Source organism: Pocillopora verrucosa, chromosome 4 (assembly GCF_036669915.1).
Source record: "Pocillopora verrucosa isolate sample1 chromosome 4, ASM3666991v2, whole genome shotgun sequence".
Taxonomy (NCBI): Eukaryota; Metazoa; Cnidaria; class Anthozoa; order Scleractinia; family Pocilloporidae; genus Pocillopora; species Pocillopora verrucosa.
Window position 1 is genome coordinate 13,422,875 of NC_089315.1, and position 25,730 is coordinate 13,448,604.

At 39.2% G+C, this 25,730-nt stretch overlaps 1 protein-coding gene and 2 long non-coding RNA genes across 4 annotated transcripts in view; 1 reads left to right on the top strand and 2 right to left on the bottom strand.

The window, feature by feature from the left end:
* Positions 1–10,143: 10,143 nt before the first annotated feature.
* On the bottom strand, positions 10,144–13,872 carry LOC131771077 (uncharacterized). The gene is made up of 4 exons (XR_009339156.2): positions 13,761–13,872; positions 12,819–12,945; positions 10,708–10,912; positions 10,144–10,225 (listed from the first exon to the last, which is right to left on the bottom strand). It is a non-coding gene; the product is annotated as an uncharacterized lncRNA (long non-coding RNA).
* A 176-nt stretch (positions 13,873–14,048) lies between these two features.
* LOC131771071 (sulfotransferase 1C4-like) overlaps positions 14,049–25,730 on the top strand; it is a 12,343-nt gene continuing 661 nt past the window's right edge. Inside the window, exons 1-4 of the mRNA XM_059086828.2 lie at positions 14,049–14,063; positions 23,095–23,243; positions 24,095–24,469; positions 25,139–25,233. Coding sequence (XP_058942811.2) covers positions 23,099–23,243; positions 24,095–24,469; positions 25,139–25,233 — 615 coding nt within the window. The 5' untranslated portion in view covers positions 14,049–14,063; positions 23,095–23,098. The remainder of the gene's footprint in view (positions 14,064–23,094; positions 23,244–24,094; positions 24,470–25,138; positions 25,234–25,730) is intronic.
* On the bottom strand, positions 16,087–18,056 carry LOC131771076 (uncharacterized). Of its 2 annotated transcripts, XR_009339155.2 has the most exons (4): positions 17,762–18,056; positions 17,056–17,167; positions 16,395–16,674; positions 16,087–16,157 (listed from the first exon to the last, which is right to left on the bottom strand). It is a non-coding gene; the product is annotated as an uncharacterized lncRNA (long non-coding RNA). The 2 variants fall into 2 exon arrangements; XR_009339154.2 differs by lacking the exon at positions 17,762–18,056 and having other exon boundaries at positions 17,056–17,401.

The window sequence follows — 25,730 nt, forward strand, 5'->3', positions numbered from 1 at the left end:
CGGCGAGGTTTGGACATTCCTGCTCGTGCTATTCACATAGATAGATATCAAACCCATTCAACTTTCTCCCAACCTTCTATATTAAAACTCAAACCATTAAGGATCCTTATGACACAGCCGGATGAAAACTTAAGCCAAAAAAAAACATTTTCTTCAAGGAATAACGATAGTACCGAAATTAGACACCGGGTCCAGAACCAGTGAAAGAGCTCGAAAAGTGGCGTGAGCTACATTGCGTGTAGGATTGGGAATTTAATCTGACGTCTATACATAATTTAAAAAATAGAAAAGCCTTGACTATGCTCTGTTCTGTTGTAAAGCACGCAGGAAGCGACTTCAGCACGAATGAAGTGTAGGGAGAAACTTATTGAGACAACTAGAGAACAAACTGCTCAAGGCGTGTGTTAATGAATGAACGACAGTCGAATTTACCGCAACATGAAGATTGCTTGGAATGACAGCGCCGTAAAACTCGGTTATTTTGACTGATGTGGCCTTCCACTCAACACATCGAAAAGGATACCAGAGCAAGCTCTTAGTTGATTGCTCGAAGGGCGGCCGGTGTAATTTCTGAGGCTTGCTTTATTGCAGTGACCGGAGATCGCCATGATGAGCTAACCGCGATGGACCCTAGCATGATCGCAGTCGCTTTGATACTGTTATGATTAGTATGAATTTTAACAGTTATGCCAGTTCGAGTGCCAGAGTGTTAGCTGTGTTTGATTTTTATTACCTTTCATAAGCTTGCAATCTAAACGTAACGTGAAAACCTTCAAAAGTCGGACTGTCCATTTCGTTTTCATTATGAGGATTTTCGTCTCTGCTCAAGTTATAATAACGTAAATTATGGCGCTTGGCATGTTTACAAACCTTTTTTTAGTTCTCCTGTTGCTACTTCCCTATAACAGCGCGCTTTATATCCGAACTTTATTATGAAATATGTTATTGCGGAAGAAAATATATGAATGAGTCAGAACAGGAAACTTTTTAGTAGATGAATCGACTCGAAGCCCTCAAACGCAGCCACGAACGAAGAGACGAGGAGGTATACGTCGAAACTTTGATCGGTAGCCGAGCTGACTGATCACACAGTCAGCCTCTGAGTCTTTGCGCTGGATTGCTTGTTCATGAAGATTATTAAGTGACGCAGAGTGCATTCTGCAGCGCATGCAAACTTCAGTGCATGCAGAACTTCTAACTAACGAAAGTGTCGTAGGGAACAAATTTGAAAAAAAAATTGAAAATTTAAAATGATTAGGTAGCCTTGAGTGCTACATCTATATCGTTCGGAAAAACCATAAATTTGTTTGTGATAGCTTAATCTATGATAGGGTCACTGCAATTATGTCATCGTGGTTTTGCATTGTGGTTTAGGAAGGGCAATTTAGATATCGTTGTGTACATGAAGTTATAAATCCCTACCACAAAAATGCGTTCCACTCTGATAATCTCGCCTGTATACAGGGCAGAAGTAATGGAAGTATAGTTTAATATTTCATTCTTTGTCACCAGCTCCAGCAATATCTCTGTCACAAATACAACTACCGATTGTCTCAATTAAGCTCAGCCAAGCGTATTATCATCAGCAAGCCCAGTCCTCTCTGTTTTGTAATTGCCATGTTTGATATGTTGGAAAAGTGCGTATTTCCATAACGCCCTAATTCGGCGTGGGGTGTTGGGTATCAGTGGGGTGTGTGGTAGAGTTTAAAACTGTGATTGCTAATCCACGAACCGTAACGTAATACTATATAGCTTTTCTAGTAATCGGGGCTTTATTAATCTAAAAATGTTCTCATGATCAACAGCATCCGTCGAATGCACGGATAAAGAACCAGCAGAGTTACCAGGAAGAGCCTTTGAAAGGCAGAGTCTCTTACAGAAGAACATATCAGGACTTCAGTTGAAGCGACTCTATATGGTGTATGAGAAGGAAGAAGACAATGCAAATGAACGACATGATAAGTAACAATAATCAACCCAGTTACTTAGATGATGGCTTTTGACATTGAGATCCCTAACCTATGACTCGGATACACATGGATTGGTACTCATCTTTAAATTATAGTTTCAAGTACGGTGATAGATCTAATTGATAGTTTTCAGAGGAACTGAATCACTTTGGTAAATCTTGCGGGAGGCACAATTTGTTATGAATACAGTAGGATAGTATAAGTGTGAGAAATCGTTTCGGCTTTTACTCTCAGTTTACTACTGAAGTGATTTTATGTGACTTTTCCAATATGAATAAATTGCAACAATTAGCAAGCGACCAGAAAAGACAAAAAAAAAACTTGCCGATATTACCTCCATATAACTAGTAGGTTACTAGTCTAGTTTTCAAGGAAAGTAGAATTGCTCTTCAGATCTTGAGATTTTAAAGGTTTAAAAATAACAGGAAATAAAAAGGTGTAACAGATGTAGCCATTTATAGCGGAGCTCGCAGAGCGTAGCCCCATAATTATACAAAATAGTGGTAACCCATCAAGCCGAAAAAATTTGGATGTACAACCGTACGACCGTACGACCGTACAAGGTGCTACTTTTAACATGCGTGGTCAACTGTACCGCGGACACGTCAACGCCACGGCTTTGTTCAGTAGTCCAGTGGTCAAAGCACTGGGCTCTGAGTCGGACGACCTGGGTGTTAGTCCTGGCCGGGGCAAGGCGTTGTGCCCTTGAGACGTGCGGGAAAAAAAATGCGAGCTCCGCTTTTAGGCTTGGCTAAATCTATATATTATAGGAGTCCCCTCGATGAGCGATATGTAGCGCCTAGATAGTTAAGCCATGATTGAATTTCAGCACAAGTGATCTGATCTCATATGGGGTGGAAGTAAGATGCATTTCTCACGCAAGACTGAAAGTCTTTCGATTGCATATTTTACTTTTAAAAAACTAACGCAAAAAATGCTTCGGCTGAAACCCAAAGAAAAAAGGTTTAGCGATATGTCGTGATATTACATAGAATTAAGGGAACTCCTCCTAATTAGTATGTATGCATTCATTGCTTAGTAAATACGAATCTTTTCAATTAATCTCAAAATTTTGTCAAAAAAATTTGATACCTATAACCAGTAGCTGCGAGAACATAATTGTAAACGTAGAGTGAAAGCCTTACACGAGAGTGGTAGGACTGTGCATTGCCCTCATGACTAAAGATCTTTTGAAGCAAGGCTGCCGCTGTATAGATCTGCCTGAGTTCTTTATTGTTGTAACACCTGTTAAGTCCACAAAGCAATAAGCTCTCGGCTCTCTTAAATCGGAAAAATGACCTTCATGGCATAGAGAAGGGAAGGAGACAAAACATGAAATGAGAAAGAGAACAATGTTTACACATGCAACATAAGAGAATACACGACCATCGTTTGAATTATACCTTAGCTCATGGCAGCGCAGGCGAACCCAAACAAAGAAATACCATAAAAACACAGTACGTGCGTTACCCTATTCAGACGTATCCGTGTAATATTGTGATATAACAAGGCTAACCGAATGGCCACGAGGTACAGATCACAAACGGAGGCCCGCAAAACCGATAGGGTTATTGAGAAGTTCGGTGATGGCCCTTTTATTATGCATAAATATGTCTTCCGTCACCCAATTCTCTGCTAGTGATCTGCTAAGAGAGAACAAAGTACCATCCGTCAGTTCAGCCTCCTGATGACAAACGAAACATTTCCCATCTGGCGGGAGCGCCGAACAATAATTTGTTCTTTTTTTCCTAACGAGGACTTTGGTCAAATTAACCTATGAATGATAACAAGTAATCATTCCATCTAGCTTAAACATCAAGTATTCTGAGTGTCTCTCGATTAAAAGCGGTTAAAAGTTTTCTTTCTGCACATACGGAAGTTAGGAGTGAAAAGGAAGTCATGGTCAATACTAATTTTTTTTGGCTAATGTTGCAATGGTAGGAATTGGCGTATTTATGAATAGTTATATTCATGCGATCACCCATGTGACGTTTAAAGCAAAAAGCGTGAAGCGTGAGGGTTTACATCGGGTGGCGCATTACTTGGTTTTCCCTGTTTTTACTTTCGCATGCAGTCTCACATTGAAGTCAACCTTGAGTACGCTTTTTCACTTCGGTAAGTCAACAATCTCGTTTACTGGAATTTGTAAGCCACGGGTTATTAAAAGTGCGATTAGCATAATTCCATGGCCATATATAGTTATCTACATGTGAATGTCACATCATACACAACTCTGTTTGCAGTCAATCCGTGGTTAACGTTACTCGCCCTTCGAACGACATTGACTTAGCTCAGGGAGATATTCACCTTCCCATTCTTAACCATGGAGCGAAAATCTTGTTACATTTTTCCCCATACCTTTCGGGGTAATACCATCTTGGGGGAAGACATTTGGACTTGGTTTCTTTCAGTCTTTCTACTCCCCAGTATTACTTTTCTCTTTTTGGAATAAAAGCCGGCGCTTTAGATGCTTGTGCTTAGGAGTCTTACTGATTAGGTTGATGACTCTTGAAAGACCTGCATGAATAAACCACAAGGACACCTTCTAACATTTTGTGATATTTTATGTCCGAAGTAAATCCCTTAATTTTTATCAAAATTTTCTGCGAACCTGATTACCATGTGCATGAAAAGTACTCTTTATTTCCGGTACAGAAATTGTAAAAAAATAAAATTAGGGGAACACGGTCGAGTCTGGCTACTACTTCATAGTTGTCACATGCTGCATCATGCTATAAGGTCAATGTTGAGAGGGTTCTCTGATCGTGGGTCGCGAATTCCCAAGTAGACTCTGTGACACCCTTCCGCAGTATGATTTTATTGTGTCAGCGGTCGTCCCACTTTAGTAATAACTAACTAAGGGGAGCTCAACTTGGGGACTAGGGTTGAATCAGCTGTTAATTATAACCAGTGGCAAGAATCCCGCGCTATTACTTAAAGTCACGTCCTTATCAGGGCTCATTGACCTTGCCTTGCTAACGAGATGTCATCCGAATTTTTTTGCAACGCGGGCTACTAGCCTTAGCTGTAATCCAAATAGTTCTGGTAAACAATCTACGCTAGTTAAAAAGGAAATCGAGTTTCTTCATGCAAACCTCTGCGAGGTACGCGTTGATAGAGACTACGGTTACGGGTTTTTGGATGGGACAGAGGAACGGAAGGAAGATCTCATTGAGCAATTCACCACATTGAATTCTACATGTTTTGTGCGCTCCACAACAGAGGTCAAGGAAAGGTCGTGCAGATCATCCGAAAATGGTATTTTCAATCTTCTTTACTTTTTCTTTTGAGCATTTTAGGTTTGCAATTTTCGGGAAAAGGAAAACGATTGCGCAAAACAGAGGACGAATACAGTCAAGGCAGGCCATGCCAGGGTTTTCATATTTATATTACAAAACAACTTGACCTTTCGCTGCCTTTTGTTCATTAAAGGCGGAAATATGCTAGTCATTTATGGAGCCCAGATGCGACGTCCATATTTTAATGAAGAAATGAAAGCGAAATATTATGTCGCAACAGTTCAATAAAATTGAGCCATCAAGTGGCCAGGGCCCGGTTGTTCAAAACCGCGATTAAACTAATCACCGATTATGCCTAATCGGCGATTAAATTTCTTAATCGTGGGTTAGTTAATCGTTGGTTAAAAAACGGTTGTTCAAAGGGAGATTACTCGGTCGATTTACTAATCCGCGATTAAGCATAAAATGAATTATATTAATTAATTATAATTTATTTTGTGCCAGTTTACGTCATAAAATTGCCGGAAATTTATTTTTGTCAATATGGCTTCTCCAGCGAAGAAAGTGCGGAAAGCAAACTTTTCACCCGCTGAAATTTCCGTTTTAACGGAAAAATTTGAAGAAAATATGGACATTCTTCAAAGTAAATTTACCAACAGTATAACAAATACAAAAAAAAACAAGATTTGGGAAGAAATCTCGGAGGCGGTAAACGCCGTCGGTGTGACAGCAAGATCAACGCAGGAAGTACGAGACAAGTGGAAAAACCTCCAGAGTCACGCAAAAAGAGAATTCAGTTCCTTTAAAAGTGAACAGAAGAAGACAGGTGGTGGCCCTGCTCCCCCGAACCCATCAGAAGCCAGTTTAAAAATAATAAACATGTTCAGTGACACACCGTCATTTACTGGGTTACAGGGGTTTGAAACAGGTAAGTTTATAAATGGAAACATTATTGTAATACCTCTCAATGTCCATACCTTGCATAAAATGTATACTTCGCTAACAAACACAAAGCAAAGTGAAAATTAACGGACTTTAGACTTTTGTTTCTTTCTTATTTTCTTTTACATGTACTCCCATGTAAACAAAAAAACAAATGGCGCCCGAAAAGTCTGCCTTGCTCTTAATTCTTCGTCTGTATATCCATCTATCGTGAAACCGATGCTCCTAAACTCTCTTTGCTTCCTTTTTCTTCGCCCATCAACACCAACACAACCATACAACAAGTCAGCCATGTTGTGATTTTTATTTTTTAATCTGCTGATTAAGGATTTAATCCACCTAGCGAGCAAGGTTAGATTTAACCCTTGGTTTGATCGAAGGTTAGGAATAATCGGGCTTTGAACAACAGAAACTAATCGGCGACTTAAATTTAATCGGCGATTAGCCTATTTAATCGTGGATTAGCGCTAATCGCAGTTTTGAACAACCGGGCCCAGGATTTTATGTTATTATCCGAAGGCACCTACGGCATCCGTTCCACACGTGCGTTGATAGACTATTGCACAACTTCCACCGGTGAGAAAATGAGTACGAAGGAATGCTAAATCATCGTCATAAAAGTCAACGATCATTCACGGTTAAGATTTAGCGACTATTTAATAAAGCGTTTTTCGTAGTCTGAAAATGATCACATTTTTCCTTAACCTCGGCCCGAAAGGTTTTTAACAGTTAACACGGGTTTGGAAGAAAAGACAAGGCGTTGTGAAAAACATGCTCGTGTGGACCGGATCTGTTTTGTTTACACTCTTTTTTCTTTTGAAAAACAAAGAAAGCAGCACGAAATTGGGAAAGCTTGAGTCTCCAGAAATCTTTAATTTACCAAAATAGAGTTCCAAGAATGACACGTGGGTAGAAACATAAAACAGTTGACATGTGGGGAGTAACTTATTATACGAAGGTAAATAAAGATCTATAGTGTAAAAAATACATTTGAAATAATGAAAAAGATATCGAGTTTTCAGGATTCATCACACATAAAATAAAACGCAAGGGAGAATTTCCGAACATACTTGGAACCGCCGCCTGGTTAGCTCAATTGGGAGAGCGCCGGACTGCTGTGCGGGAGGTCGAGAGTTCAATACCGGCCGGACCAACACTCAGGGTCTTAAAATTAACTGAGAAGAATATGCTTCCTTTCTCAACATCAAGAAATGGTTAGATATTCTAGTCTTCTCGGATAGGGACGAATAAATGGAGGTCCCGTCTCCTGCAGGGTTAGGGGTAGGAGACGTGTGATGGATGTCCTCCCCTGGGGTGGGATGGGGGGGAAAAGGTGAGGTCGTTACATGGACTAAAGCGGCTGCCAGAGGCGCCTGATTATGCTGACGTCCGATCTCAACCTTAGTAAAAATTGTAAGCGCATTGAGATTCTTAAATGCGTATTAAAGAACGTTCATTATTATTATTATTATTATTATTATTATTGGAAAACACCGGGCTCCGGGGTCTGTGGTTAACATAAAAAGAAAACTGAATAAATGTCGTTTTGACAGCCTCTTTATAAAATACTCCAGTCGCAAGTGCCAGAAATCTCAGTTGGAAAACAAAATCATCTTTTTTGCTTTACGGAAAGTTTTTCAATATTTCAATAGTCGCGCTATGTAACAGCTTTGTAAAATCTCTCTTTATGATGTCGATAGTACCGTCTTTTTTAGTACAACCCATGTTTGAGCAAAAGTCTGGCAACCTTCCTATTGCCTGTCTGGCCCACCCATTCTCAGTGGTAACCGTGGAAACAAGACATTGCCTGCATGGACCAAAGGCGGTAAGGATACTATTGACACGGTTTGCTACGACATTTTCAAAAACGTGGCATAGAGTGCTTAGAACCTTATCATTACTTTTTGTTTCTCTGTGAAAATATAGGATTCTCGAGGTGGAAAGAAACAGAAACCTCGAAATACCTCAGGACACGATTACTTAGCCAGCTCCGGAGGTTACATTAAAGTTCAAGGATCAAGAAAACTCGACTGCCCAGCAAGTCTGCAAGTGCGAGCTATACGGCTGTACGCTGATTATACTTTAGAACCTGAAGAGTGCTCGTCAAAGAAAGGTTTACGGAAGGCAAAAGCCGGGATTCTCAAGCAATTAAAGGATGACAAGCAGACGGGGAAGCGCCTAAGAACGACGACAAGATTCTATTTCAGGCTTCCCCTTAGTACAGCACACAAGGTACATCCTGTCGGTGAGGCCGCCACAATAGGTCACTCCATCCATCCGAAAATCGCAAGCAAGATCCGCGAGCTGGTTAGTGAAAATATAACTAGTCCAGATGTGGTACGGAAATGCTTGGAGCAGTACGTCGACAAAGAAATGTTTGGAAGTCATGAAGGTCATCAGAAACCCCGAAAGTCGAACCGACGATATTACCCTAGTCGCCAGGATTTGCGAAGTCATATCGCTCGAGAAATCAGCGCCAGCAAATACTGCGGTGATGACCAAGAGTCACTAAAGCGCAAAATTGAGCAATGGAGGCGTGACTCCCCATCATCCAAGTTCTACTTCAGGACAAGGGACGAGGTCAAGGATGGCGAAGAGACAAAGTTTTTGTTCGTACACCAAGAAGAATGGCAGGGGAGGCTTCTCCTCAGGTATGGCAGTGACCTTGTACTTATGGATGCCACCTACAAAACGACTAAGTATGCAATCCCTTTGTTTTTCGTTTGTGTCCACACCAATGTTGGTTATAAGGTTGTAGCCGAATTTCTCTGCCAGAACGAGGACAATGAATGCATCGCGGAAGCCCTTAATATCATCAAGAGCTGGAATCCTACGTGGAAACCAAAGTATTTCATGGTAGATTATTCGATGGCGGAAATAAATGCTATCGAAAGCGAATTCCCAGATGTTGCGGTATACATATGCGATTTTCACCGCGAGCAGGCGTGGCAGAGATGGGTCAAAGCCGGCAAAAATGGACTGACCGTAGGGGAACAAAAGATGTTTCTAGAACTGATGCAAGCAATTGCTCGTGCTCGTTCGGAGACGTCCTACAAGAAGGCCGTGGAAAGCCTGAGAAAGTCGACGTTGTACTTGGAAAATCCCAAAGTACAAGAATACAGCGAGAAGGTGTGGTTGGACTGTTCCGATCGTTGGGCTCATGCATTTCGTGTTCAACAGGCCGTCAACATCGTGAATACCAACAATGGAATTGAAGCGCAGAATAAGTTGTTCAAATACAGGTATTTGCCTGGATCACTTGACAAATCAGTTTTTGGAATAGTGGTGATGATCGTGGAGTCCTTTATCCCTGATTCCTACCAACACTACCTGGACACCAACCTTCAGCTGAGTGGTTCTTATCGTGAATTCAAGCGCGATATACCTGAGTATCTTCACAACCGTCCTCCTCATTTCGTCAAACACTGCCTCAGGAGCAACTTTGGGGCTGCTGAGGTTGCCGAACATGACGTGAAATGTGTCAATTTAGAAAAGGGTGAATTTCTCGTCAAAAGCAGTTCGAACAGTACGAAGCTGTTTTCTGTCAAGCTGTTAAAGCCAAGCTGCAAATGTGAAAGCTGGCGTAAAACGCATTTCCCTTGTAAACACACTTTTGCTGTTTTCAACTTCTTTGACGAGTGGAGCTTTAACAGCTTACCGCATTCTTACAAAAATAGCGTCTTCATAACTCTGGACACCGTGCATTTTGATCAAGCCGATCCTGACGAACAACCAACCTCGGAACCGAGGTTCAACGGACGAGGGAAATGACTATTACAGTCAAGTATGCGGTGCAGAAACAACAGTCCCCGCCTCATCTTCCGATGACGATGATGCACCTGCTCAATCCAGTGACACTTCTTCCCGGCCAAAAATCAACGACAACAAGCAACCTTTAATAACTCAAAGGCTCAGGAAGCGCCTTCAGGAAAGAGTCGATGAATTGAGATCAGCGACATTCGTGGTCGATGATTCAGCTATCCTTGAGAATACTATCGAGACTGTGGAATTCTCTGCTAAAGGATCTCCGTCAAAGTTCCTCTATTGAAAATGGCCTTCCTCTTCGACAGAGTCCTGCAAAAAAGAAGCTCAAAGTTACAGAGGTAGACTACCACAAGTTGAAACATAAGACACTTCCCAAACGCAGACGACACAGCAAGAGAAGGAAGGACAGGGGCGTGGTTGTAGACTTGACAAGGGATGAGGGAAATTCCAAAGACAGTGCTGTGGAATTAGAAGAGGTTGGTATAATTCGTTGTTTTCTCACAACGATTGAAAGAACTGTTTATGTCAACGTGTAAAACGTTTATCTTGTATGTGCCAATGTTTTATTTGCGGGTTGACTCGATATGTGATGTGTCTCTTGATGACGATAATGAACTTGAACTGTGTAATGATGCGGATAACGACATGGATAATGATGAGCTAACTGGCACAATTCACGAGAGTTCTGCTCGTATCTCACCAAGGTATAATTCTATCGAATGTAGTAATACAGGACAGTGATCATAACTCTTCGAATATTCTATCAATTAAGTAGGGAACGATTTATCAACCTTTTAGACTATTCTTTTGATCTACTGTTGTGGTGTATATACAGGCCTTCTCAGCTAGGAGAGTCAGAAGTACAGTTGTGTGACGCAGAGACGAGAGTTAAGACCTTGCAAGTCAACACTGGTATACGCGATTCCGTACTGGAAGTAGGGCCATTCAAAGTAACCGTTTCTGACTTGCTAGCCACTCTTCCTCCTGGCACTTTATCTGCAAAAGAAACACAGAAAATTAAAGAGGAGATCCCTAGTTTTGTAGATGGATGTTTAACTGATACGGTGAGCAGTACTGTTTTCCAGTAACTATTTGAAAGATTAATTTTGTATATCTTCAGTTGTTAAATTCGTTGTGCTTCTCTTTGTAGATCGTTGATGCTACACTGTGGAAACTAACCAAACCCGACCAAAAAATCCTTGCTGCTGACAGTACCCTTTGTCAGTTGGTGAAACATGGGGCAAGTACCCGTAGATTGTGGATGGGCGAGAGGTTCCATGGAATTGAAAAAATTGTTATTCCAATGAATATCACTGGACATCACTGGACATTACTGGTAAGTCGAGGATGCTATTCATACTGTACATTTTTTTTTTATAAAATAGTCATCTCTAAAATTTGTATTATATTCTTTAGATAAATTGAACATTGTTCACATGACTCAGGACTTCGGTTTGACGACATAAAATAAATGTGTTCAAAGATTTTAGATAACAAGGAATCTATCCGTGTCTACATTGATCCTATTCATGGAAACAAACATCCAAATGAAATAACAGCAGCTTCCAATCCCAGCCAGTACAGACTTATAAATAACATAAGGTGAGTTTCTGTATTTCCAGCAAGACCCTGTGTTTCATTGTTGTGATAGTTATGAATGGCCAATATTGAGACAATGTTCATAACTCATTTTTGTAGCTATATCCAGTAGCATTTATGAAAATGGTTGCAATCTTTCTGTAGTGAGGTTTCTGACATCAAAACACGCTGGAAAAGTAAAGAGTGGGCATGCCTCGAGCCACCCCATTTTCAGCAAACTGATGGATTCAACTGTGGAGTACTTGTTTGTAAGGTAATCTTTAGAGTAGTATAAAGCATTAGATAAGTAAGCTCATAGGTACCAATTCCATCAATATCTTTGACATTAAACAGTCAAAATAATATGATGTCATTCCATTGCAGTTTTTAAAGAAACATAATCAGAATATTTAAATTTTTACATCAACCAATCTTACATCATATATAATATAACTGTAAGATCTATTGTTAGTTGCCAGGAACTCGTGTGATAACAGACCGATCACTAAGGTCAATGTTTCTATTGAGAGAATGAAGCTTCTATCCAACCTGTTTGGCAGCTGTTACGATGACATTTTGAGGTACAATAATTATGCCTTTCTTATCATTAGAATCACCACTGTGTATTGTGTTTAATCCCAAAAAACAAATCGAGAATTAAGTAATCATTTTGAACTTTTACTTCACTTTTTGGCAGAGGAAGGGATGTTCTTGTTTGCAAGGTGTGTCAGATGGATGACAGTGAAGACTGGCTTGGCTGCGATAGATGCGGACAGTTCTTCCATGCTAGTTGTTTAGGAGTGAACTTTGCAACAGCATTGCAAAATCCTTTCTTTTATTGTCCATGATCATACGCTTAAAATACACACAAATAGCAACCTATCTGGGAGTCTTCTTTTCATTTTTAAAGTATGTGATGGAGTTGTGGCTCAGCTTGTTGAAATTTACATTCAAGGGAAAAAAATTGTGAGAAAGTGTATTTTCTAAAGTAAGCTATATAATTTAAATCATTTTTTTCCAAAGAATATGCAGTAAAAGGGCCCAAGAGGTGTACTGTTAAGAGACAAATCATTTAAGTCAGTCAAAATTTGACCGACTGAATGTGATCAGTAGTACTTCCTTGTTACAGTCACAGCAAATGTTCCTTGATTTAAGCACTCATTTGCTGAGGAACTGATGAAATAGATATGTCATGTTCATTAAACATCTTTTTGGACAAGAACCATGGAACCAATATTTTCAGACACTGTAATTGTAAAGAAAACAAGAAAGAACCAAAAGGCACACAAACAAGCAAAAGATAAAATACTAAACAAGAACTTACTGAAGAGAAAATTGAAGACACACTTCCAGAAGCTCGTGATAAAATGCCCTTTTTTACCCTGTACGTTCCAATCTGATTGATAAACCATTTACCAACCATTTACAAGACTAATGGCTGAAGCATTAACCTGTGAAAAATATTATGGAATTGGAGTTGACGATAAAATTTAGAAGGTCCAGTTCTAAATAATTCATATCCTTGTACTGTTAACAACAACAACAAAAAAAAACCCACTGCATTTCGGGTATAACACGTTTGTCACTGGTTTGTGTATAAACACTTTCTTTCCTAATTTCAAAAGCAATTCCCAGTATCTAAGAGTTATTTGGTGGGGGACAGGGGGATGGGAACCCATGAGAATAGGGGATGGGAGGTGTACTGGAGGCAAGAGGGGCAGGAACTGGGTAAAATTTTTAGCAAAATTGCATAAACTTTTGCAATGAAAATAAAACAGAGGCAAGAGCCATTTAATAAGGGTATGCCTTTTGGGAATCAGGATGTTCAGACCCTTCTGTCCAACTCCCCCCTCCCTGCAGTAGTTTGAAATCCAAGTTTTCCCAGCTCATACGATCACACTTGAGGCCCCCCTTCACCAACTCAAACTGTTATTGTGAAGGACCTGCTCTTCACCATGACTAATTATTAATATGAAACCATTACATTTCTTTCTGCAATAAGCCAAGACTACCTTACTGGCCAGCTTCTAAAAGCTTCATATTTTTTACGATAATAATGCTTACTTGTTCTTAATTTTAACTAATGTCAACTATTAAGTTTTCAATGGGCCAATAGACTGTTAAAGAAGACGAACCTATTCCTGATCTTAACGGCAAAGTATATATGGCCACCTTGGAAGCTCAGCTTTTTTACTGTATTAAAAATTATACACGGAAAAGTTTTGCAGTTGTCTAATAAAGCATTCCTTTTTACCCATGTACTTACCTCCTCTTTGAATCTACCATTCAATTCGCCTTTTCTTAACGTAAATTCTAACAAAATCCTGCAAGGTTTCAACTCCGGAACCCAACTGATCAGAGTAGAGTAATCAATTGTGATACCGCTGGTTAACTGCAGGCGGATCCTCGTTTATTATTACTAAAGTGAGACGACCGCTGACACGATAAAATCATACTGCGGAAGGGGGTCACAGAGTCTACGTGGGAATTCGCGACCCTCTGATCGTTCGCAATCAGTTGATCCATTCAGGGTTGAAAGAGACCTTTCTGAAGCAGCATCTTAAGTGAGGTGAGAGCTATTTATTATTCTTCGATTCAGTGAACCATATGCGCTCTAAACTGAACGTGGCGAAGTTTTCCAAAGGATAGGGTATACATAGACGTGTCTTGCCCATGCAATTCGAGAAGTCTACATTCCTGAATTCCTGAAAACACTTTCAAGGGCGGCATCCATTCGCTAACCTTGGATCGCAATGGTATTGCAATAGATATTTATAAGCCAACTGGGAGCTGGTCAATGAATTGGGTCCAAATAAACATCCAAGTGAATGAAGATTTTAGATATGTGAAAATTCACATATTTGCACTGCGGTGGAAAGATGAAATTAGGAGATCCTTGCAGCTAAGAACAGCTTTGGACCCAGTCTCTACCAATTGTTAGCTCAATTGGTAGAGCGCTGCACCGGTATGGCAGAGGTCATGGGTTCAAATCCCGTACGGGCCTGGAATTTTTTTCAGGTCCTATTTACAACTACTCGTTTCAGTAGTGTTCTTAGCTGCGAGGATCTCCTAATTTCATACAAGAGTATCATTTAACACTTGAAACGATTGGGTAGATATTTTTATAATACTTTTCTGGCGTCCATACTAAGGAGCTCTTTCGGTATAAAATATCATTTTAGTAAGTCCCAATCATCAGGTAAGCGCGGGAACTTATCCCGCGAAAATTCTGTGCGAAGGTACGAGTGTTTCCGGTGGTATCTGCGAAAAGGGGGCATCGTTCATTCCTTAAGGTAAGGTCTTTACTGTGTATTACTTCGCGAGGAAGAAATTCTACTCGCCGGCCTGTCCAATTTGGCTTTTAGGTAAGGTTGTATGCCTGATAATTTCTGTCTAGAGTTATATGATGACGCGCGATAAATCTCGCTGCTTAATAACCTTTGAGCGGAAAATGATGATAATAAGCGAAGCAAGGTTTACCTTTACTTCTGCTTCGAAGCAAGAGAAAATCGCTTCGGTGCTCAAACGCCCGTTTTTAACCACACCGATTATCAGAAATAGCATAAATTACCGAGCTCGTCTTTTCACAAAATCTCAGTTTGAGGGTTTTGTTTCCTTTCGCATATTTAGATCAACCCTTTATAAGAACATAGCACATAAGTAACGGTTTTTTCACTAAAATCTTTTTTTGATTGACACCCACTTTGACGCTATCGTCATGACCTGAAAATATGCAACTTTTTATCTTGACTCGACACAAAATTCCAGTTTCTTCCCCACGATTTTTTAATTAAGACTCGCTAAAATAAAGTAGAAGTGCATGGAATTATAAAAACTTGTTGTGGTTTCGGCAAACTTCTAGAATATCTGGCCAACAAACTGCGTGCATTTTCGAAAATTCGACTTAACAAGAACATGAAACGGTCTCAAAAATAGGCGAAATTTATTCGGCCAACTTATGACTGCCGCGTGTTTTGAGTCCATAAAAGCTTTTTTATGACTTGTGAAAAGACAAATCACCATTAAGTACAAAAAAAATCTCCATCGTCATCTGGATAAACAGAGCCGCCGAAAGCAGACTCTCAACTCTAGACGACCTATTGTCTTTTTATCAGTCAATTAATGAGAAAGGGGTAAAGATTGAGGTTTATTCTGAATATTTCATGTTGTTCATTTGGAAACTGTTCATCTTAACAGCATGTAACCTTTAATCTAATAAAATTTCGCCACGAGAACAGGCTTATATATTAAACAGTTCGGGCCATAACCATTTCTGGATATCGGTTTCGAGCTTTGTGATTGGGTGAGATCGAAAGGTAATGGAAACAAGAATAAGCTAATTTTTTTTTTTTTTTTTTGTGGCGGCCATGTTGTAATGCGGTAGTAAGGTAGTAAGCTGAAACAAAATTCGCTAATAAGGACTGGACGTAAGGTACCATTAAAAATATTCGTTTATTTCACACATTCAACATGCATGTCCTCGACATTCTCGCATTCTGGAAGAGTAAAGCGGATTCTTTCTAGCACAAATTCTTTGTAACGCTGTGGTCCTTCCACCAAGAGCGTCACAGGAGTAAAAGCTCCTCCGCCAGCCTGTTTGTATCTGGAGAACTTCTGGGTAAAGCTTGACCTAGATGTTATTGTCCGTTCTCCGTTGATTTCCCTATTTTGGGTTACAAGAAAACGAATTAAATAAAGTTGAACCAAATAACGCGCACTGATAACAATTGGGACGAGTGAGGTGTGAGATCGCGGAATGGGGACAATTTCATTTCTCTCCAGTACAGGTCGAGGAAAGACAATATCTTGCTTCTTTTCGATTTTTAAATAGACATTATCAATTTCAGTCCAGCAAGCCTTTACGAAAAAGTAACAGTAAAGCAAGAAAACAGTAACTCACCCTTCAATTCCTGGTTATTTTGCCACATCGAAGCAAAGCATGCAGCTGTATGTTTAGAAAGTGCTGAACCGTGCCGATCTGCTGCCCTTTGACATCTCCTAAAGTGTATGTCTTTCTCTGCGATTTGCTGAAAATCTTGACTTCTCGTAGAGCCTCTGGAATGCGTTCCATTTCTTGTGGAAGAAGACAAGCCAGTGCATGCGAGTCATACGTGTCGTCGTCTTCACTTTGAATAACAAGCGGTGTTCCACGTGGAGCTTTGATCTTGAAATTATGATACCTGGAAAATAAACGGCAATAAAAACATGAGTGGGATAAAATAAAATCAAGTAGTCACAATCTATATTAAGACGAATACACATGATCGAATTCAATGCAAGAGAATCATACTAGGTATTTTGCGCGCTATTAATCGATTCGCGGGAGAATCTAGGTCTCAGAACACTACAAATTCGGTCCTACAGCTTTTAGTCAGTAATAATATGTCCTCTACAATTACCCTTTGATTTGAACACCCTGTATAGAAAGTTTGTTTAGGTAATCACTGCAAAATGTTAAAGCACGAGCGGTGTTTCTAAACGAGTTTCACAATTACAGACAAGTCCCTTGTGGTTTTAGACGAAAATTTCACTCTCATCAGTTCGTGTAGTTAAACTCTAACCTTTGTTTCCGGAATGCTGTAATAGAGACACTTCGGCAAGGCTTTCCACCAATGTGATTTCTTTATTTTCATCTTCATGCCGCTCTTATCGCACATTTCCCGGATACGATACCTAAAGATGTGAGAGCTCAGTGAACGAATACCTCTTTGTTTTATGTTTGCCCGAAGGAGAACTTACTCGCTGGATAATCACATTTATGTGTTAGATCCGTGGTTTCCTGAAATTATTTTTTAGTGTGCATTCGCCTTGGCTGAATGAATCTCTCTGATGTCAAGATCGACATTGATTCGAAATTTCATCCAGAGCTCCGATTTAAAAGATTCTTTGTTTGTAGCACTGACCCAGGTCCGTGGTAGATTTGTGCCACAAAGACAACAAAGTGTCTCGAGATACTGAATGTGTTCATCCATGCTGTTGGCTTGATCTGAAATTCACAATGTAGGATTATAAAGGTCCGATAAATAATTGTCCTTTTACTTTAAATTGGTCGGCCACATCGTATGGTTAAAATTTATGGTTTACACGATACTCTGATGGATCTGAACAAAGGAATCCGTCTGGTAGTTTGCACACTAACAGACTTTCAACATTCGTGCACTCGAGCAAAAACCTCGCGCACTCGATTGGAATTTTGACAAATTGGAAGCAAATTTATTCAAGTTTTTTAAAAGATTTTTTTTAGGAATTAAAAAAAATGTTGCATACCTGAAAACCTCAACTAAATGGAGGTTATTCCTCGATCGAGCCCTTCGCAACATGGACCTCCACCCGACTTTTCATCTGAATTTTTCCTTCTCGTCATCGCGACCACCATCAGTTCTTTGCTTGTTGTGTGTAATTGCTTGTCTTCTGTAATTTTGCAAGGTTTCATGGGATATGGGTAGGGAACTAAGTCGCTAGGGCTCGAATAAAGTAATGAGTGAGTTTCCTCGATGTCCCACTACGACATCCATGTTGGTGACGTCATCAAGTATCCAGAAATGGTTATGGCCCGGACTGTTAAAAGGTCCCCTCTTTTGTGTTAATAAGTTATAAGTGCGCAAAAAAATCAAAGATAAAATATAATTTTCACAAAGAAAAAAAAAATAAATGAAATAAACCAGATGGATTATTGATTGGTCAAAAAACTTGTAGGAAGGAAGATCCTGAACAAGTAGCTAGCAATTCTCGCAACACTGATGGCACACGAATGTTAAATAGAATGGAATGGCTTTCAAAGCCTCAAATCCACTTATTTTTTTTCGCAAGTCTCTGCTAAGAGAAACCAATCAGATGGCTAGGAAACTTCCAGCGATGACGCTGAGCCTGATGATAGTGAAGAACTAGCTGAAGAGCATGCCTCGCAAACAGATGAGCAAATGTTCAAGAAAGCCAGTGTAGCTGTATAGTCCGAAATTAGTGTCAAGCATCCAGTGATGTATGATGTCTACAGCCTTTGCGAAATGGCATTTGAAAACAAACTTTCATATTTCGAGGTTAAGATGCTCAAGGCAATGTGCAAGCATTTTAAAATCCCATCTAAATCAAGAGACACCAAGTTTGGTTAAGAAACTATCACAAATGGTCGAAGATTGCTCATTCATGAAAGAGTAAAATTACGCAATGCAAGCTTCAAACAATCATTTCGGTAAATTGAAATTCCTTAAATTTGACATTTGTGACGGTTTGGATTATTTGGGTTCTGGATTATGCGTGGTAGACCTTTAGGAAGGAATACTAGGGCGAAGTGAGAAAAATTAGAAGACTTTCAGAGATTTACATTTACTTTAGCTTTCTGAAACGCCAGGACTGAAGAATTGTACTGGGTGAAATATAAGTCCTTCTTCTTTGAGGTGGGGTTTGGGACTGCAAAAGAATGTATGAAAAAAATTAATGGATGGAAAACGTACTCGTGCACTTTTTGTTACGGGGACGAATTGCAGGAGAAAAAAACATCCAAGTCTCGTACACACAGTGTAGTCTTTGAAACAATTCTACCTGGTTGATTTACTAAGCGTTCCGGTAAAATCTTTAATCGTAGACAATTACTTGAAAACTTGTGGTTTATAGACATTAACGAAGCATCAAGAAGGAACTTAAAAAACATAGATCAGTGCGCCAATAGTTATTACTGACAAACCTGAGGTTGCGTGACACATTAGACAGCGCACAGAAGTCCTATCGTCTTAGAAAAACATCCTTCTGGTTTGTTTTGTGGGTTTTCATGAAATCATCATTTTATTTCTGGCGACTTTGAGAGAACTTGAGGTTTCATCAACTCAGAAGAAAGTACCTTAAGCTAAATTATCATTTGATTAAATGTTACATATATCAACTGAAAAGGAATTTACTATAAGTAACGCGAATACGAAAACTTCGATCGACTTTGAAACTTAGTATTATTCCGAGTAAACCTGAATCTTGTCATAGCTATCCTGGCCTCTGAAGTTTTTACCCTTTCTCATTAATTGACTGATAAATAAAACAATAAGTCGTCGAGAGCTGAGAGTCAGCTGTCGGCGGCTCTGTTTTTCCAGACGAAGATAAAGATTTTTCTTTACTTAATGGTGATTTATCTTATCACACGTCATAAAAAGCTTTTATGGACTCAAATCACGCGGCAGTCATAAGCCGAATAAGTTGACTGAATAAATTTCGCTTATTTTTGAGACCGTTCCATGTTCTTGTTAAGTCGAATTTTCGAAAATGAGCGCAATTTGTTGGCGGATATTCTAGACGTTCGCTGAAACCATAACAAGTTTTTATATTTCCATGCACTTCTACCCTATTTTGGCGAGTCTTAATAAAAACATCGTGGGGAAGAAACTGGAATTTTGCGCTGAGCCGAGATAGAGCTATTTTTGATAATCGGTGTTGATAAAAACGGGCGTTTGAGCGCTGGTGCAATTTTCGCTCGGAAAAATATTATTTTGCCATAATTGAAAAAAACAAGGTGGTTTAATGTTAAACTTTCTTAATGACATTTGTGACGGTCTGGATTATTTGGGCTCTGGATTATGCGTGGTAGACCTTTAGGAAGGAATACTAGGGCGAAGTGAGAAAAATTAGAAGACTTTAAGAGATTTACATTTACTTTAGCTTTCTGAAACGCCAGGACTGAAGAATTGTACTGGGTGAAATATAAGTCCTTCTTCTTTGAGGTGGGGTTTGGGACTGCCTAAGCTGTGTGAAAAAATTTGAAAACACTCTCATTTTTCAAGTTTAAGATACTCAGGGAAATGTGCTAGTATTTTGAAATCCCATCTAACTTAAGAGACACCAAAAGAGGTTTGGTGAAGAAACTATCACAAATGGTTGAAGATTGCTCATGCATGAAAGAATCATATGACCCAATGTAAGGTTTAAACAACTATTTTGGTAAATTGAAATTCCACAAGTTCGTCAATGGTGTTATTTGTGACGGTTTGGATTATTTGGATACTGGATATTCTATCGCAAAAGATAGAACATGGTTCTATCTTCTGCGATCGTCTGCGATCACGATCGCAGGATCGCAGACGATCGCAGACGATCGTAGAAGTGTGTTTCCATATGATCGCAGACAATCGCAGAACTTTCTGAGATCTGCGATCTGCGATCGTCTGCGATCATATGGAAACCAGCCTTAAGGAAGGAACAGTCGGATGAGGTGAGAAAAATATGAAGACTTTAAAAGATTTAAATTCATTTGAGCTTTCTGAAATGCCAGGACCGAAAAAGGATACTGAATAAGATATGTCCTTCTTCTTTGAGATGGGTTTGGGACTGCCTAAGGTTGTGTGAAAAAAATTAATTTATAGAAAACTCATCCGTGCACTTTTAGGCCTAGGTGCGGGAACGAATGGCGTATACTCTGAAGTCTTTGGAATTATTCTACCGGGTTGATTTACTATGTGTTCTGGTCAAATCTTAAATCGTAGACGACTATTCGGAAATTTGTGGTTTTCGACGTTGACGAAGGATCAAGGAGGAACTTAAATAACATAGTTCAGTAAGCTAATGATTATTACTGACAAACCTGACGTTGCGTGGCACATGACTGAAGTTACCGAGTTATCAACACTACTTTGCGACCTGACGGCAGTACATAGGAGTCTTATCGTCTTAGAATAAAATCCACCTTGTTTTTTTTGGGTTTTCATCCAATGTTTAATTTCTGGCAATTTTGTGAGGTTTCATAAATTCCAGAAAAAAGGACATTAAGATAAATTAGTTCACGTGGTAAAATATTATCTGATTACATGTCACATACATCAACTGGAAAGGACTTCACTTAAAGTAATACGGATACGAAAACTTCGACTTTGAAACTTAGTGTTATTCTGAATAAACCTGAATCTTGTCATAGCTATCCTGCCTCTGAAGTTTTTTCCCTTCCTCGTTAATTGAGTGATAACCAAAACAGTAGGTCGCCTAGAGCCTAGAGTCAACTTTCGGCGGCTGTATTTTTCTAGATGAAGATTTTTCTTTATTTAATGATGTTTTATCCTATTGCGAGTCTTAAAAAAGGTTTTATGGACTCAAATCACTCGTCAAACATAAGTTGTATAAGTTTCGTTTATATTTTAGACCGCTCCATGTGCATTGTTAAGTCGAATTTTCGAAAATGCACGCAATTTGTTGGCTGACTATTCTAGAAGTTCGCCGAAACCACAACATATTTTTATATTTCCATGCTCTTCTTCCCTATTTTAATCAGTCTAGATAAAAATATCCTGGTAAAGAAGTAGGAATTTTGCGCTCAGCCGAGATAAAAAGTTGCATATTTCCGGTCATGGCGGTAGCGTCAAAGTAGGTGTCAAACAAAAAACAAATTTGAAGTGAAAAAAACCCTTAAAAAAACAAAATTTATGTGCTTTGTTATCATAAAGGGTTGATCTAAATATACGAAGCAAAAAAAAAAAAACCCTCGAACCAAAATTTTGTGAAAAGACGAGCTCGGCAATTTGTGCTATTTTTGATATTCGGTGTTGTTCAAAGCTAGCGTTTGAGCGCTGAAGCGATTTTCGCTCAGAAAAAAAATTGTTTTGCTATATTTGAAAAAACAATCCTCAAGTCAAGATTGTGGTGTTGATTGCTAATAGGCCCCAAACTCTGTGTTTGTAATGTATTGTTAACTTGCACATAATTTATGGTGATCGCCTTTCAGTACGTAATGTTCTTTAAGTAGCAAAGTGAATATTTTCAGTTGTCCACGTTATTTCGGTTAGGTTAAGTTAAGTAAGTAAGTAGTTCTGTATCTAGCGATTGAAGTTTTTTCATGTTCATTCAAAAAGTTTTTCTTTGCACACAACAAAGATCTTTACATAAAAGTTTTTATTGTCTTATTACTTCAAGAATATTTTCACATAAACATGAAGTCTTTTTTGCTTTTATGATCATTGAAATAGTTTCTGACAGTGTTTTATCAACAAATCTTTACTTAACCTTTAACTCCTAAGATCTCATTAGTAATTCTCCTTACTGTCTGGCATATAGTTCTTGTGATTTTAGTTTGGATAATTTGGTATTAGTTCAACCTAATTGATATTTTTCTTTACTCAACACATGTCTGCTTGTCGATGTATAGACATTGTGACGAGAAATTCTTTCTTGGTCACTTATGGGTGTGAAAGGGTTAAATTTTAAAACTGCCTTAACCCTTTAACTCCCAGGATCAGATTGTTAATTCTCCCCTTTAGCTGCTACACATTCCCTCGTAAACAAGTTACAAGAATTTGTTGTTAGATCGAGACAAGAACTTCTACCTGATAAGTTTGAGTATTCTTATTACCTGTTTGCTGTATAATGTATGGATATTAATAGGAGATGTTACATTTTAAATCCTTACAATATCAATATAACATCAAGCAGGCAAAAGATGAGAATACAGAAAAATATCAATATTTAGGGAATTATAACTTGATCCAATACCAATTTCTCCAATCTAACATCACGAGTCCTGTATGGCAGACAGTAAGGAGAATTACTAATGAGTTCTTGGGAGTTACAGAGTTAAAGGTTTAAGAGAAATTTTGTCTGACCATGTGTAATCTTTTTCCCTTGCGAACTCTTCAAAGAAGCATGGGTGACCGGATAAAACCGCTGAAATTACTAAGAGACGTTCTCCTTCCACCGGAAATGGACGTAGAAAAAGAAATGGTGGACGTTCTTCCAAAACTGCCGGCCCGAAAGGAGGATATCTTTATTACGTCATATCCAAGATCAGGTTCGTTTACAAGGGACAGGGGTCTTTTCTCTAAAATGTCAAACTCACTGTAAATCAACAAATGATTTGTTTTGATGTCTTCAGTCCACTGGGCATGGGAACTAATTATGTTATTGGCTTGTACTTAATTGGTTCCTCTTCGTCACTATGACTACTCAGAGTAGTCCGAGTAGTCTTAACGGCACATGCATACGGCAACGACAGTAACAACGAAGGGCACAATAATGACATGGCAAAAAGGCTACGTTTGGGTTCAGTTGAGATAGAAGCACAAAGTGATTGTGAAAGGAATTCTAGTTTGACTTGGGACGGAGTGAACCGTGAGAAAATACCTAGATCGCGGTTGGCCCGACCCCATTTCCCAAAGTTTTTTTTCTCGTTCGCCATTTCGTTTTATCCCTTACGTCTATAGGACAGTTTTTTTTACAAGATTGCAGAGTAACAAGAACGACGATGATACAAGCAACACTAAAAATAAATGAAAGTAACAACCAGAAAAATTGTAACGAGAGGAATATATGGCCGTTGCGCAAGCCAACCTTCTCGCATGGTATAGGTTGAGCTCGCCGTAAATTATCAGTTATGTATACAGGGCTTTTTTATCAGTACTTTTGAATTAAGTGAAATGATTCCCTACAAACGATTAAGCACTGACTCTCCAAGGTCCAGAAAATAAGCTCTTTGATAATTATTAGCCTCTCATCAATAGCAATGACTTATTTTTGTGTAATGCCTCCTCCTTTTAATAAAGACTGAAATGACGTCTCTGCCGCGATCCACACTTCTCCTTGCAAATGGCAGAATTGTACATTTTCTGGAACTTTGCAAGTTTCTGTTGTCTTTTTTCGCAGGCTCCACTTGGACTGAGGAAGTTGTGTGGCAGATTCTTCATGATGGTAAAATAGACGAGCGTCGATTGAATGAACGAATGCCTTTTGTGGAAGGGATTATTCTGCCTATTAAATCTTATCCCTATACTGTAACAGACCCCGAGTCCGCCAAGAAAATGTTTACCCGCTTCCCTGAGCCTCGCGTATTCAAAACTCATCTTCCTTATTGCTTCGTCCCTAAGGGCTCTGATGAAGCTGACAAGCCTCGATACATATATGTTGTGCGCAATCCCAAAGATGTGCTTGTGTCTATTTATCATCATCACCGCAACATGCCTTATTTAGTTGAAATTCCTTCCTGGGACGAGGCGTTCAAACGTTTTATCACAGGAGACTGTAAGTAACATTCCCTTAGCCATTCTTCATGAACAAGGGCTTTACGTCATTAAGACATATAATAGGTATATTGGTTCTACAACTCAGTGAACATCCTTTGATAATAAATTTCAGAAGAGACAAACGTATGGGCAGTTCACTAACATAGCTTCCCGCAAGACGGTGGTAGAGAAAAAAACACAACAAGAGTGCCAAGGCTGACACGTTTGAGAGTTAAACAGGAAAAATTATAAAATAACTCAAATAGTACGCGCGCTCTGATTGGCCATAAAACCATTTTACATGAGCGTATCGTTCCTCTTTCATTAGTTATTTTATAAAAGAAATGTAAAATGGTTTCCGTGTTTACATAGCCTGATGTAAACACTTGGGAGGTTGGGAGAACACGAGATAAGCGTAGGAAACCACGACGCGAAGCTATCAAACAAACAAACGATGAAATCTCGGTTATGTCTGACTGTCTGATCGTCGATTGGAAAAGGCACCCATACCATCAACGAAACATAACATATCATAGTGAGCTCGCAGGTTAAGAGTCCACCAACGTATAAAACTTAAAGTTAATCAAGCTCTGGGAATGTAATATTTCTGAGGTCTGTTTGGATGAAGGAAATATAAATAGCAAATTGGTACGTTTTAATGAGAAGCTTTTCCTTGCCTACTTTGCAGTTACGTTTGGTTTGCACTTTGATCACGTGTTAGGCTGGTGGGAACAAAGGGACGACCCTAACATTTTGATTCTTACTTATGAGGACAGAATAAAGGTAAGAAATCAAAGTAAACCATTTATGGATCTTAAAGCTCTTGTAGATGTATGATATAACCCTCTATTTAGCTTAAGGATTAAGGTTTTTTAGTATTTAATTCGCCAGGGCGTTAATCAGACTATTTTCAAAGGCTCTGTGTATGACTTGCGGACGAAGGAAATAAATAGATACCAGAAAGAGAACTCGCGTAAACAGATTTCTTCAATTTTTTCGACAGTTTAAAAAAGTTTGAGTCTTTAACAATTCACAAGGATTTGCATGTATGCATGATAAGATTTTGTTTGTCGCCATGCAGCTTTTCCCCTTACGGTTCTTTAATATGTGAGCAACTAGACCATTTTGTCAAGGTATCAAGGCAACAATGTTTCAGTTAAACCGCTAAAACTAAACCCATCAAAATGAAAGTGACACTACGGGCTCGTCTTAAACACTAGAAAACCGTCATACTCAGGATGCGTTAAGGCCGACTGTACCTGTTTCAAGGGAAAGCTCCA